Source organism: Chironomus tepperi, unplaced genomic scaffold, assembly GCF_022539635.2.
Source record: "Chironomus tepperi strain 1889 unplaced genomic scaffold, CSIRO-AGI_Ctep_v1 contig_388, whole genome shotgun sequence".
In the NCBI taxonomy this organism is placed as follows: Eukaryota; Metazoa; Arthropoda; class Insecta; order Diptera; family Chironomidae; genus Chironomus; species Chironomus tepperi.
In genome coordinates, this window is record NW_027226510.1 from 492,805 (window position 1) to 506,639 (window position 13,835).

Sequence of the window (13,835 nt, forward strand, 5' to 3'; positions counted from 1 at the left end):
ATATACTTTTAGTATTTGCTAGTCATTCTTCTGTTCTTCATCGTAATCAACTAAATAAATAAATTTTTGTTTTGTATGAATTTATATGTGACAACTTTTATTTTTTGACATTCAACAGAGAGAAACGAAACGCAATTCTACATTAGGCTAGTGCGTGAGTGAAGCTTGTCATGGTTTTCTTTTCCCTTTTTGCCTTTCTTCCTTCACCGTTAACAAGATCAAAAAGTTTCTCTTGTGATGCTAAACAACACAAAAAATGAAAATAAATAAACGTCAAATAGGAAGGAAGTAAAGTCATAGCAAAGTGAACTCACACCATTGCTCACAATCATTTATCTTGCTGGAGTGCTTTGATTGACTTTGGGGAATAATAACGCGAATCACAAGGAAGCACACAAATTTTTTGCAATCAAAGTTGCTTTGACTTTTTTTTTCTTGTAAATTTGATTTTTTTCCCCTCGTTTTTGTAAAGGAAAAAAACTTTCATCTTTTTTGTGTACATTGAGTTCAAAAGTGTTTGTGACTATAAACTTTCATATTTAATCAACAAAAGATGGATATTAAATTCAAATTGGAAATGGATGCAAAGATCTCTGATGAGCTTTGGGCACAAGTAATCAAAGATTTTGGCAATCATTATGTTCGATATAAAGAATATAAAAAGGCAAGGTCAAACTATCAGAAGTCGTTAGAGAGGCAGCCTGAAAAGTTGGATTCCGCTTATCGACTTGCTGCAGTTCAAAGTTTAGATGGAAAACTCGATGAAGCACTTAAAAACTTAAATAAAAAGTCTTTGCTAGGTGAGATTTAACGACGAGAAATGCTGGAAAATAACAATTTGAAGGAAAAAATTCAATTTAATAAATTTTTTTAGAGCTGATTTTCAAACATTTTACTTTTTTGTCGCTATTGAAGCAGCTTTGCCAACAAATATAAAAGCATTGTTAAAAACATTTATAGAAAATTTAAAGTAGTTAATCTTATCGAGTGACTTTAGCGCATTTTTTGTCCTTGCTATTAGTAATTGATTAAAACGTCACTTCCCCGACCTAAATAACAAGATCCAGTAGAGTCCAGCTCACTTCAAGACCTAAAAAACAATATCCAGTAGAATCTAAGTCAGCAATTTATGAGTTTCAACATTTAACTGATTTTTTTAAATTCAAACCCTTTAACGGTTACGACAAAATCAAACTTTGTCTAAGAAACACTGTAAAACAGTGAAAAACATTGTAAAACAATGAAAAAACGTGTTTTTGTGTATCATAATAAAAAATTCTTAATTATTGTGTTTAAGATTGAATTTCAAACTTTAAAATGTCCAGCCACATAAAAACTCAATGGAACTGACCTATTAAAACAAACCAGAGCTCCCTACGATGTCTAGATTAAAAGTTTTTTAGTGAAACCATCGAATGACCAAACAAAATGCATTACTAAGCTCCTTTTTCTCAAAAATTGCGCTAAAAAAATGAAAACTTGAAGCTATTATCTGATTGCGAATAAGTTTAAGAATATTGTGAAACTTTCCAATGATATCATAAACATTTTTTTATGTATTTGAAGTGTATGTTCTTTTATGTTCTTTTATACGTTTTGGTTCTTTAAAGTCATTGAGTGTCGGACGATTCTTTATTTGTGTTCAATTTCAATAGAACTTGCTCCAACTTGCTTGCACAGCTTTAGAATCAAGTTTTTAATTTATTTTTGACTGCTAATCAATTTTTAGTTTGATAGGTCAGTGCTGTAAAAAGATTTTAGTGCCATGGCTCTGCTTTGTCGTAAGTTACGATTGAAACCACACAATGCATACGGTTAATGAGCTTCTCGGAAATTCCTGAATTGAGAAGTTGTGTCTAGATACCTTCCCAATCTATTGATCCAGTTCATCTAGTCCGGTTATCCTTTTGTAAGCTTCTCAAGAAGCTTCTTTGTACAGTTTACTTTGGATATAGCAGGAAATAATCCAGGAGCTGCCACCCTCCAACCGAGGAGTTTAAATAGCCTTTAAAGTAATAATTCCGTCACAGCTTTAGTCGTAAGTGGTGTTCTTAGTGAAAACAGGAAGTCTCAGATCAACCGCTGCCACAAATTCTTACATGCGGTTCATAACACTTCCAAAAATTATTAAAGGCGCACAGTTCGGACTACACTGATATAGATTCTCAAACAGCACGTTTATTCATACTTAGAACGTTCAAAGTTATTTGCCAATTTTATTGCTTTAAGTGCCTCAATTTGTTTTCACAAAATTTTAAGTTGCTTCCTCTTCATGAATTTTAAATGACGAACGACGTAAGCAATTATGTAAAATTTCAACCCTCGGAAAAATTTGCAAAAAAAAACCCACAAATTTGTAAACAATTTTTGCTGCATTTATACTTTTTTTTGACCTTCCAATGACTTATTTTTTTGCAGCAACTGCTTACGTCAGCATTAAGATCAATTAATTTGTCTTATTTTATTTACACAGATCACTACAAAGACCACTTTGACTGCAATTTACAAGAATGCGATTGCCTATTTGAGAGAAATGATTTTGAGAAAAGTATGTTGGCAATAAACAGCAAAAAGGCAGCACTGAAGGATGTTACGTTAGATGTCCCACAATGTGGTGATCAGACATTGCAAAAATTAAATGATGCGAGAAGTGTTGGTCCGAAATTGACAAAGCTTAACAAACGATTTGAGATGGTAAGTGGATGTATACTTATTATGTTCAAGGGAGGGGAGGTGAGGGGTACATTCAAAGTGGGGCAGGTGCCTATGGAGGGTGAATTTTTTGGGGGACAAACTCTTATTTTTGACAAAATTCCCAATTTGTCTAATCTAAACTGTTCACATAAAAAATTCAAACACACACCCCACGTCCCCCTCTCCTACTGGCTTCTTCTCTCTTCCTCTAGAGGGAAGGTATGGGAATCTAAAGATTTCTATGTTCATTATTGAATAGTAATTCGTTATTCTATAACATAATGTTCGAACGATTTCTATTAGGGGCCGTACACATTCCGTGACGTGGAAGATTGGCCCCTCCCTACGTAACCAAATCTCAAGCATCCCCTCTCCTAAGAGCGTTATGTAGGGTATTACGCAATAAGTGCGTTTCCTAAGGGAATGTTCAGAAATTTCGTGACGCTTTGGGGAGGAGGAAATTGGGACAGAGACACAAAGGGACAGAAGAAGAGACGGAGGGAGGGACTGAGGTAGAGAGGGAAAGAGGTATAGAGAGACAGAGGGACAGAGGGACAGAAGGACAGAAGGACAGAAGGACAGAGGGACAGAGGGACATAGGGACAAAGGAATAGAGGGACAGAGCGACATAGGGACAGAGAGACAAATGGACAGCTTATTACAATTTTGTTCCTGGATACACAATTTTGTCCACAGATCCGTACCAGCTATGAAGATACACTAGGAAAAAATGCCGGCAACTGTGTATACAATCAGCGGCATTTGTTCAGTAAAATTCTTGACATTTGGATACCACCAAAAGTACACAAAAATATTGAAAAATTGTTGCTCATGGATGGAGGTCCATGCGAATATTCATCACATAAAGAAGAAATTGTGATCCCAAAGACGGTTAAACAAGAATATGAAGCTGAAAGGATACGACGATTTTTTACTCAAAGCTATATGCAAGCAGCATGGAAGGACTTTATTTTTATAAATGATTTAAAAACAAACAAAGTTTTGAAAAAGTCCACGCAAAATGCCGAAAGACATCAAAATATTCACAATGTTATTGATGAATGCATTGAGAGGAACTGGAAGATAATTGTAATTTAATATTTTTTTAAGCATCCATTTGTTTATTTTTTTATTGGTAGGGCTTAAAAATACTCAAATGATGTTGATTTTTTGAGACTTTGACGAACTGACTTTTTCATTCAATCTTCAAAGTTATTTTTTTTGGTCTCAATTTGAATGTTTTTACAAAAGTTCTTTTTGCGTCAGATGATGAAGACCAACCTACAATATTTTCTTGTATTTTTAATGTATAAAAATACTAGAGACTGATGAAGTTCAAGATTTAATGAAGTGTTTATTTTGATTAAATTTCCCTCACAGACAATGAGCATGCTAATCTTAATTAGCGTCCTTTTGATTATACTCACTTAAATAAGCATGTCTATAAGTATACTCAACTAAATAAGCATGTTTATGAGAAGAGTTGCAAGCTCTGAGTTGCCTATAAAAAGGCATTTCCTCTCACAGATCTATTGCCTGTGTCTGTCACAGGAACCTGTCTTTGTAACTTTTATGATTAATCTGTGAGTTGTTTTTAATAATGCATTGCCTGTGAACAGGAATTGCTTGCAATCAGGCATTGCTTATAACAAACAAAAACTGTGGCAGATCTGTTGCCTGTTCAACAATTTTGCTGCTGCTGCAATTCTGCTCAGTCGAAGTAAATGAACATGCTCAATTTTGTAAGAATACTCATGAGCCTGCTCATTCTCTGTTCGGGTTTTTATGCTAGACGTAGCTAATTATGACATTAATTGAGAAATATTTATAGAATTATTTAAAAATAAGTTACATTTTTTGAATCACAGTCAATGACGAAGCTCTTTTTATTACGCGGTTCTATTTACGAAGCTCGTGGTTCTATTCATTCTCGTTTTGTGTGTTGGATGTAGTTTTGAGGGCCTTAGGATATAATGTGTTTCATTGTTTCAAATTTAGTAGAAGCCTAGTATCCTGAATAGCAAAAATAGATTAATTGTTCAACAATTCTACCCCAGGCTGTCATGACTCTGACTTGGTCATACTGTTCTTGATCCAGAGTTATAACAGACTTACTTATAACAGACTTGATCCAGAGTCATACCAGACTTGATCCAGAGTCATATCGACCAGGTTTTTGAATCTATTAATCGTCTGCAGCTATTTGGATATGGGGCCGTTCATTTATTACAAGGCGTTGACACTGAATATCTTGATGAACGCTTGTCTTTATATCGGACGAAATAGTTTTAAGTGTAAATGCCTTGATTTAATACGTAACGTTCTTAGAAGGAGGCCGGTGAGAGTTGAGATTATCCCAAAGTAATTTTGATACAAAGAGGGGATACGGATCCTAAAATTCAATTATGGCGTTATAAAGGAACAGCTTCTTAATTATCTGAATGATTTTCTTGTCTGAATCTTGAGTAAATGAATTTAAGCTTCGTACATTGCAGGGTAAATTAGGTCTTATGACATAGTCGTGTTCTTACTAGATGTGCAGAGCTTGCAAGTGGTACAGATCTCACTATGAACTGAATATACCTTTAATGGTGTAGTGCGAAAGATTATTAATCACAGTCAGTGCCTCCAGCTAATAGTACTGCTCCCTACATTATACACAGTTAATATGAATAACCAGAAGCGTGTAAAAAAGAACCGATAAAGATGCCCAGGATTTAATATGATTATGCGAAAAATCAGATAACAACATTCAACAATTTACTCACAACCAGTACTATAAAAGTTTAAAGTTTAATATTGTTCCACACAGTAAATGTGTGTACAAGCATCCAGTTTTCAAAAATTCAATTATCCTTTCCAATAATTTGTAAATCATTTCCCAAAGGCAATTAAACAATTTTTTTTTTTCATATTGACATGAATTATTGAATTTTCCAACAGAAACAACTGCATGCCCGCTGTCCACTATACACGAAGCGAAATAAAGTACGGTCCGAGAAGTGGGACAGGACCGCAAAATTCCGCATGCAATATAAAATTCGTCGTGAAATGTTTTTAGCATTAGAAAAAATTCAGTCATGCTATGTCGATAAACGATTAGAGGATTTAATCAAAATTGCTGAAGGCGAATTAGGTGTTCGATATCGTATCCATCCATCGAATTTAATGCCACGTCGGAATGAATTTATTTTAGAAATTTGCAATTACATTGCTTTGGCACATTTCGATGATATTATCAAGTCATCGTCATTGCTACTCAATTCACACGATTGTGATAATTATGATTTATTAAAGAAGCTCCTTTGCATCTACTGGGAAACTAAGAACATCTTCAAGCCATACGTGTTTGGTGACCAAAGTACATATCGTGATCCAGCTGAACCAAATACATCTTACATGACATTCCGCAATAAGATAATTCGACTTGAGCGTCGATTATCACAAAAGCCAATGCTGCAAATTGAGCGATGTCACTTGCTGTACGAAATGGCAAGAGCTAATTTAGAGCAATTACGTCCAAACGAGGCAAGAGAATTTGGTGAGAAAGTTGTCGAGGAAGCTGATAATGTTAGTTATATGTGGCTGTTCCTTGGTAAATTAACAATAGCACGTGCTGACATCTTACAAAAGCAATTTAAGGATGCAGTAAACAGCATGGAAAATGTCATTTCTATGGTCGATATTTTCAAAAGTCAAGAATTGAAAATGGTTATAGAACATGCATTTGAGGTGAGTGTTGGACATGACTAAAATATATTTCCTTTCCGAGAAGCTGAAACAGTAAATATTCAAGCTTTATACTTTTTTTTTTGGTCTGTGTCTTTTAACATCCATTTGATATTAATCCCTTTTTGTCGTATATATTACAGATTGTTAAACGACTGTCATAAAAACAATAAAAAATGGATTGGAAGCAGTTATCATATATGATATTATATGGTAACAGAACCTAAAGCAAACAGCATTTGTGTATGACAAATTTTTGACATAAAAAAAATTGATTTATCTTAAAAATTGCCTTTTTTTTTGTTCTGTATTTATGGAAAATAAATCACGAGCAACAAAAGCCGCACGCATATACATACATATTGAATATTATACAATGAGTGACATTTCACTGTTAAGCTTTGCCTGCCTTTAAAAAGAATGAAAATTATTTAGACGCGCTTTCATATTTAAATGACAATTTTTTAGAGAGAAGGGTGCTTGTTCTGTGCTTGAATTTTTGTATTTGGACTGCTCAACAACAATGAATGTCTGAATTTGTGTACATATTTTGGGTAATGATGGCTTGTTACATTGTGGTTTGCTTATCGGAAGAGACAAAATTTTCATTAATTCAATTCTCTTTTTAGTTTATTTTCATGAAGTTTTGAGCAATATTGTGCTGTTCTCTACAATTCTTTAAATCAGTGGTGTCCAAAAAAATTTTGTGTCACGCCATAACTTGGCGGAAAGCCCCAGCTGAAAGCAAGATACACAGTTTGGACATCACTAGTTCAAAGTAATTCTATTTGGTAAAAAGCTATAGGACGGTCAAATCTATAGGAACTTTCGGAAACTATATAACGATAAAAATAGAGTTTTTAGGCTCCATATTTTTTTTAGTGGAAGTACCACATTCTTTTTTGAATCATATGCAATAGAAACGTGGCTCACAGACTTCCTTTGTAGGCTAAAGACTTGCTAAAAACAATAACCTGACAATAGCGTCATCAAATGAGTAGTTCTGATCCCATTATAATTTACAAGGTCTACTGAACCCAGTGTTCTGAAACACCCTCACTAGTTAATACTAGTTAAACCAGTCCGGACTCCAAAAGTCTCAAAAGTCCGGACTCCACTTTGAAGTCCTGCCAACTCTGTTTGAGGGTCCTTTATTTTGGACCAAATTCTTAGTTATGCCACAAAATCTCAAACTTCTTCTTAAATATTTAAATTTACACTCCTTTGAGAAGCCCATAACACTTCCTACCTAACATCATGGTAGAAGAGTATGGTATGGTAGGGGAATTGTCTTCTCAGTACAGTATGGATTTCTAGCATATTCCTGGGAGATGCTCTTATCAAAAACTTTCTAGCTATACTCTCGATATTACTAAAGGCTATAAGCACAATTCCTTCACTAAAATCATAATTAATCAATATAAATGAATACTGAATTATTGATTAACTTCCAAGAATAAGCACTCAAGTTCTATTAATCAATTAATTTACATTATGAATTACCTTAGATTCTATACAAGTTCCTTAACAAAAATATTCATTGTTATTATAAGTACAAGTTAAGAGTAGGCAAACGACCCAATTTCCTTAGAAATCATTCAATATGTATAACCACTACGGATATAACAATATTTTTTGTGTTTTAAGCATGTGTTGTACATGTGGGGTTAAGAAAGATAATCCTTAAAGAGCAACAGCTAATAATGGAATGTGAAATAACAAACTCCTAAACAAGATTCAGCATCATAAGAAGTGCGTAATGCGAAAAGTAAACAAAACTTCTACGGAACCCACAAAAGAAGAGTTGCGGACATAGTTAAATAGAAAAAATAGTAGAAAGCATAGAAATCAGTCAAATTGATGCTTCTCATGATTTATATTTTTCAATTAGAAACAATAGTTAGTTCTGCTTTTTATTATTCTCTCTTGAGACAAATGTAATTGGTTCTGTTTTTCCTGCTTTTTTTTCCTCCTCTCTATTTCTATAGTGACATGACATTTTCTAGAGAGTGCTGCTGTCATATCTGTTGAGTATTAATTAAATCTCTTTTTATCTGTGATTATGATCCCATTAGTGTAGCTAAAATAAACTTTTGTTATGATGTTTAGGTATGGGAATTTTATTTTCATTAGGGACGGACTGTACATCATCATTATTCACAAAGTTTGTTGTTTCTTGAGAATTGCTTACAATGTAGTTAAGCATTTGAGGTTGTTTTAGAATCTAAAGTATTGAGGACTTTTTGATTTGTAATGTCAAGTCTTGCTGTCTTTAAATGAGGTTTAAACATCTTGGTGGAAGGCCACGATCGGAATCGCAAACGGCATGTGGTTTATGACATATTCAGTGAAATTTGACGGCACAAAAGAATGCTGCGGTGTACTGTTTGGGCAACAACCGATTGCAATCAGTTAATTCATTAATATTGTAGTGTGGAATATCGAGTCTTATAAACGCCAATCTGCGAATGCCAGGAGTAAGGCATTCATAAGACCTAAGGGTCCATTCATTTAGTACGTCAAAATCAATTTCAATTCCCTTTACCCGAACAGCATAATGTGGTGAACTGTATTGATACAAATCAGTTGTCAAAGTGTCATCAGTGCAATTTCGCATCAGAACAACTTCTCGTTTTACCAATAATACGACGATAAAACTGTGTCCTAGAGAACAAGCTCATATTAATTAGAAGCCGTCATATGTAGTTCTCTCTCAGTCCAACACAAAAACCTCAAAATTTATCAACATATCGATCAACACTCTTATTGTTAAACTACATAACAAGAAGTTTGTTAATATTATTTTGGCTTATATCCATTATTCAATTCAAAAACATCATTAGGTATGATTTTATAAACATAAAGAGCCCAAATCCCATTCAATTCACAAATATTAAGCTTGTTACAAAAGCAGTTTTGTTCATTAGAAAATTGTTTGATTTAATTGCAATTTAAAAAGAAGAAGCTTAGCCCGAGAGAAAAGAAAGCTTCCAAAAATATTAGTGAAGTCGCTTGTTATATATCTACATTGAATGACTGTTTTGTTGTTAATTACAGTTGCAAACATATTGGGAAATGATTTGAAAGTGTTTTAAATAAGAGAGTTGAAAGTATGCAGCACAAATAATAAAAGATGAAAGGTCATGAAACATGCTTATTAAGCAAACAAAAAAAAAAGTCAGCTGGCATCTTTTGAGTTCATCAAAAATGTTGTTGAAATTGGCAGTTCAATATTTGATGGAGTGGCTCTTTTGTTTGGGAGATACTTTTGGCTTCTGCTGTTACTTAAGCTATTCATGAATTCAATGTTATCTAATAGAAGCTATTTAGATGCCTAATTGTTGGTGGTATTGTGGACAATAATGTATTCATGTTCAAGCAGCTAAACATGAGGACCTGACGATGAATTTGTGTCAAATCTGTAGATTTGTAATGTCGTGTGCATTGTTTGAATCCTAATAATATCGACAATACTTAATATCAGTGATGAGCAGCCTGTGTGCCGCTATAATTTATTGTAAGTCGTGTGTAGTGTACGATTTCGATCAAGATGTGCCACAAAAGTGTGCTGCAAAAATAAAAAATTGTCCACTGCTGCTCTATATAATAATTGATAGGTCGGTCTTTAGTGGGAATCGAACACAAGTACTCACAAAAGAGTGATGCTGGTAACCTGTCTGTTGTCTAACCACTTGGTCATATCGCAGGAGGGGGATGGGTGAGGGGAAAGGGCCATCAACTCTCCCTGAATTTAATAAGTGAACGTCCTCTTAAAGTAAAAACACTTTATAATTTCAACTATATTAATTATATTTTTCATTTTATTAACAATGATATAAAAATTTTTTTTATTCATAACAAGCTTCAGAATACCTGAATACTGATTACAAGGATTAAAAACTTTGGTGAGAAGTGAAATTTATATGTCTTATTAAGTATATAATTATAGTAATAGCAGCAAAAAAAACTAGTAATGAAGCGGATCACGCTTCATGAGAATATTCACACAATACGTAGATCAGAAAACTGTACAGAAAAGTAAAAAATATAAATAAAACAACTTGAACAAAATAAGAGATTTATGAAATAAATAATGATTACTTGCACATTAACTAAAATTATTTACATGGAGTATAACATGTACAGTTCGTACTACGTTCGAACTTTTAATGTCGCTCGAACTGTTTTTCTACTCACGGCAACATATTTTCATAGATATGTAGTTTCTAATGTTTGGGAAAATTTTCACGCCTTCACTCGCTTCGCTCCGTTCAGGTCGCAAAATTTGTGAGCTTCGCTCAACAAGTCCGAACTGCGTTCGAACTATTAATGTTCGAGCTTCGCTCGAACTGTTTTTCTACTCGCGGCAACATATTTTCATAGATATGTAGTTTCTAATGTTTGTGAAAATTTTCACGCCTTCACTCGCTTCGCTCCGTTCAGGTCGCAAAAATTTGTGAGCTTCGCTCAACCAAGTCGAACTGCGTTCGATCTATTAATGTTCGAGCTTCGCTCGAATTGTTTTTCTACTCACGGCAACATATTTTCATAGATATGTAGTTTCTAATGTTTGGGAAAATTTTCACGCCTTCACTCGCTTCGCTCCGTTCAGGTCGCAAAATTTGTGAGCTTCGCTCAACCAAGTCCGAACTGCGTTCGAACTATTAATGTTCGAGCTTCGCTCGAACTGTTTTTCTACTCACGGCAACATATTTTCATAGATATGTAGTTTCTAATGTTTGGGAAAATTTTCACGCCTTCACTCGCTTCGCTCCGTTCAGGTCGCAAAATTTGTGAGCTTCGCTCAACCAAGTCCGAACTGCGTTCGAACTATAATGTTCGAGCTTCGCTCGAACTGTTTTTCTACTCACGGCAACATATTTTCATAGATATGTAGTTTCTAATGTTTGGGAAAATTTTCACGCCTTCACTCGCTTCGCTCCGTTCAGGTCGCAAAATTTGTGAGCTTCGCTCAACCAAGTCCGAACTGCGTTCGAACTATTAATGTTCGAGCTTCGCTCGAACTGTTTTTCTACTCACGGCAACATATTTTCATAGATATGTAGTTTCTAATGTTTGTGAAAATTTTCACGCCTTCACTCGCTTCGCTCCGTTCAGGTCGCAAAATTTGTGAGCTTCGCTCAACCAAGCTCGAACTGCGTTCGATCTATTAATGTTCGAGCTTCGCTCGAATTGTTTTTCTACTCACGGCAACATATTTTCATAGATATGTAGTTTCTAATGTTTGGGAAAATTTTCACGCCTTCACTCGCTTCGCTCCGTTCAGGTCGCAAAATTTGTGAGCTTCGCTCAACCAAGTCCGAACTGCGTTCGAACTATTAATGTTCGAGCTTCGCTCGAACTGTTTTTCTACTCACGGCAACATATTTTCATAGATATGTAGTTTCTAATGTTTGGGAAAATTTTCACGCCTTCACTCGCTTCGCTCCGTTCAGGTCGCAAAATTTGTGAGCTTCGCTCAACCAAGTCCGAACTGCGTTCGAACTATTAATGTTCGAGCTTCGCTCGAACTGTTTTTCTACTCACGGCAACATATTTTCATAGATATGTAGTTTCTAATGTTTGGGAAAATTTTCACGCCTTCACTCGCTTCGCTCCGTTCAGGTCGCAAAAATTTGTGAGCTTCGCTCAACCAAGTCCGAACTGCGTTCGAACTATTAATGTTCGAGCTTCGCTCGAACTGTTTTTCTACTCGCGGCAACATATTTTCATAGATATGTAGTTTCTAATGTTTGTGAAAATTTTCACGCCTTCACTCGCTTCGCTCCGTTCAGGTCGCAAAAATTTGTGAGCTTCGCTCAACCAAGTCCGAACTGCGTTCGATCTATTAATGTTCGAGCTTCGCTCGAATTGTTTTTCTACTCACGGCAACATATTTTCATAGATATGTAGTTTCTAATGTTTGGGAAAATTTTCACGCCTTCACTCGCTTCGCTCCGTTCAGGTCGCAAAATTTGTGAGCTTCGCTCAACCAAGTCCGAACTGCGTTCGAACTATTAATGTTCGAGCTTCGCTCGAACTGTTTTTCTACTCACGGCAACATATTTTCATAGATATGTAGTTTCTAATGTTTGGGAAAATTTTCACGCCTTCACTCGCTTCGCTCCGTTCAGGTCGCAAAATTTGTGAGCTTCGCTCAACCAAGTCCGAACTGCGTTCGAACTATTAATGTTCGAGCTTCGCTCGAACTGTTTTTCTACTCACGGCAACATATTTTCATAGATATGTAGTTTCTAATGTTTGGGAAAATTTTCACGCCTTCACTCGCTTCGCTCCGTTCAGGTCGCAAAATTTGTGAGCTTCGCTCAACCAAGTCCGAACTGCGTTCGAACTATTAATGTTCGAGCTTCGCTCGAACTGTTTTTCTACTCACGGCAACATATTTTCATAGATATGTAGTTTCTAATGTTTGGGAAAATTTTCACGCCTTCACTCGCTTCGCTCCGTTCAGGTCGCAAAAATTTGTGAGCTTCGCTCAACCAAGTCCGAACTGCGTTCGAACTATTAATGTTCGAGCTACGCTCGAACTGTTTTTCTAATCACTGCAACATATTTTCATAGATATGCAGTTTCTAATGTTTGAGAAAATACAGTATTTATATAGATCACTATACGAACCGGGTTGAGCTTCGCTCGCCCGACTTGGGTAGATTACAGTACTTATATAGATCACTATACGAGCCGGGCTGAGCTTCGCTCGCCCGACTTGGGTAGATTACAGTACTTATATAGATCACTATACGAGCCGGGCTGAGCTTCGCTCGCCCGACTTGGGTAGATTACAGTACTTATATAGATCACTATACGAGCCGGGCTGAGCTTCGCTCGCCCGACTTGGATAGATTGCAGTACTTATATAGATCACTATACGAGCCGGGCTGAGCTTCGCTCGCCCGACTTGGGTAGATTACAGTACTTATATAGATCACTATACGAGCCGGGCTGTGCTTCGCTCGCCCGACTTGGGTAGATTACAGTACTTATATAGATCACTATACGAGCCGGGCTGAGCTTCGCTCGCCCGACTTGGGTAGATTGCAGTACTTATATAGATCACTATACGAGCCGGGCTGAGCTTCGCTCGCCCGACTTGGGTAGATTACAGTACTTATATAGATCACTATACGAGCCGGGCTGAGCTTCGCTCGCCCGACTTGGGTAGATTGCAGTACTTATATAGATCACTATACGAGCTGGGCTGAGTACTTATATTCGTATTGTGATCTATACGAACTAGGCTAAATGTATTGATTCTTAAGAAGTATTTTGATTTAACCTTGTTCACTTCGATTTTGTTTACTAAAAATTAAGCACATTTATGGATAGATATTTCTAATATCATTTAATATTTACATTTATTTTTGTATACTTCAAGTATTCAAAAAAAAAAC

General features: G+C 35.6%; 1 protein-coding gene across 1 annotated transcript; it reads left to right on the plus strand.

The window, feature by feature from the left end:
• Window positions 1-553: 553 nt before the first annotated feature.
• Window positions 554-6,587, plus strand: LOC139096417 (uncharacterized). Its single transcript, XM_070648119.1, has 5 exons — window positions 554-800; window positions 2,474-2,694; window positions 3,391-3,783; window positions 5,638-6,426; window positions 6,567-6,587. The coding sequence occupies exons 1-5, from the start codon at window positions 554-556 to the stop codon at window positions 6,585-6,587; spliced, it is 1,671 nt and encodes a 556-aa protein (XP_070504220.1).
• Window positions 6,588-13,835: the final 7,248 nt, after the last annotated feature.

Excerpts from the sequence above, each read along its gene's own strand:
- LOC139096417 (XM_070648119.1), top strand. The coding sequence starts at position 554 with ATGGATATTAAATTCAAATTGGAAATGGATGCAAAGATCTCTGATGAG. Across the intron at positions 2,695-3,390 it reads TTAACAAACGATTTGAGATG|ATCCGTACCAGCTATGAAGA; the intron begins GTAAGTGGATGT and ends TTTTGTCCACAG. Across the intron at positions 6,427-6,566 it reads TTATAGAACATGCATTTGAG|ATTGTTAAACGACTGTCATA; the intron begins GTGAGTGTTGGA and ends TATATATTACAG.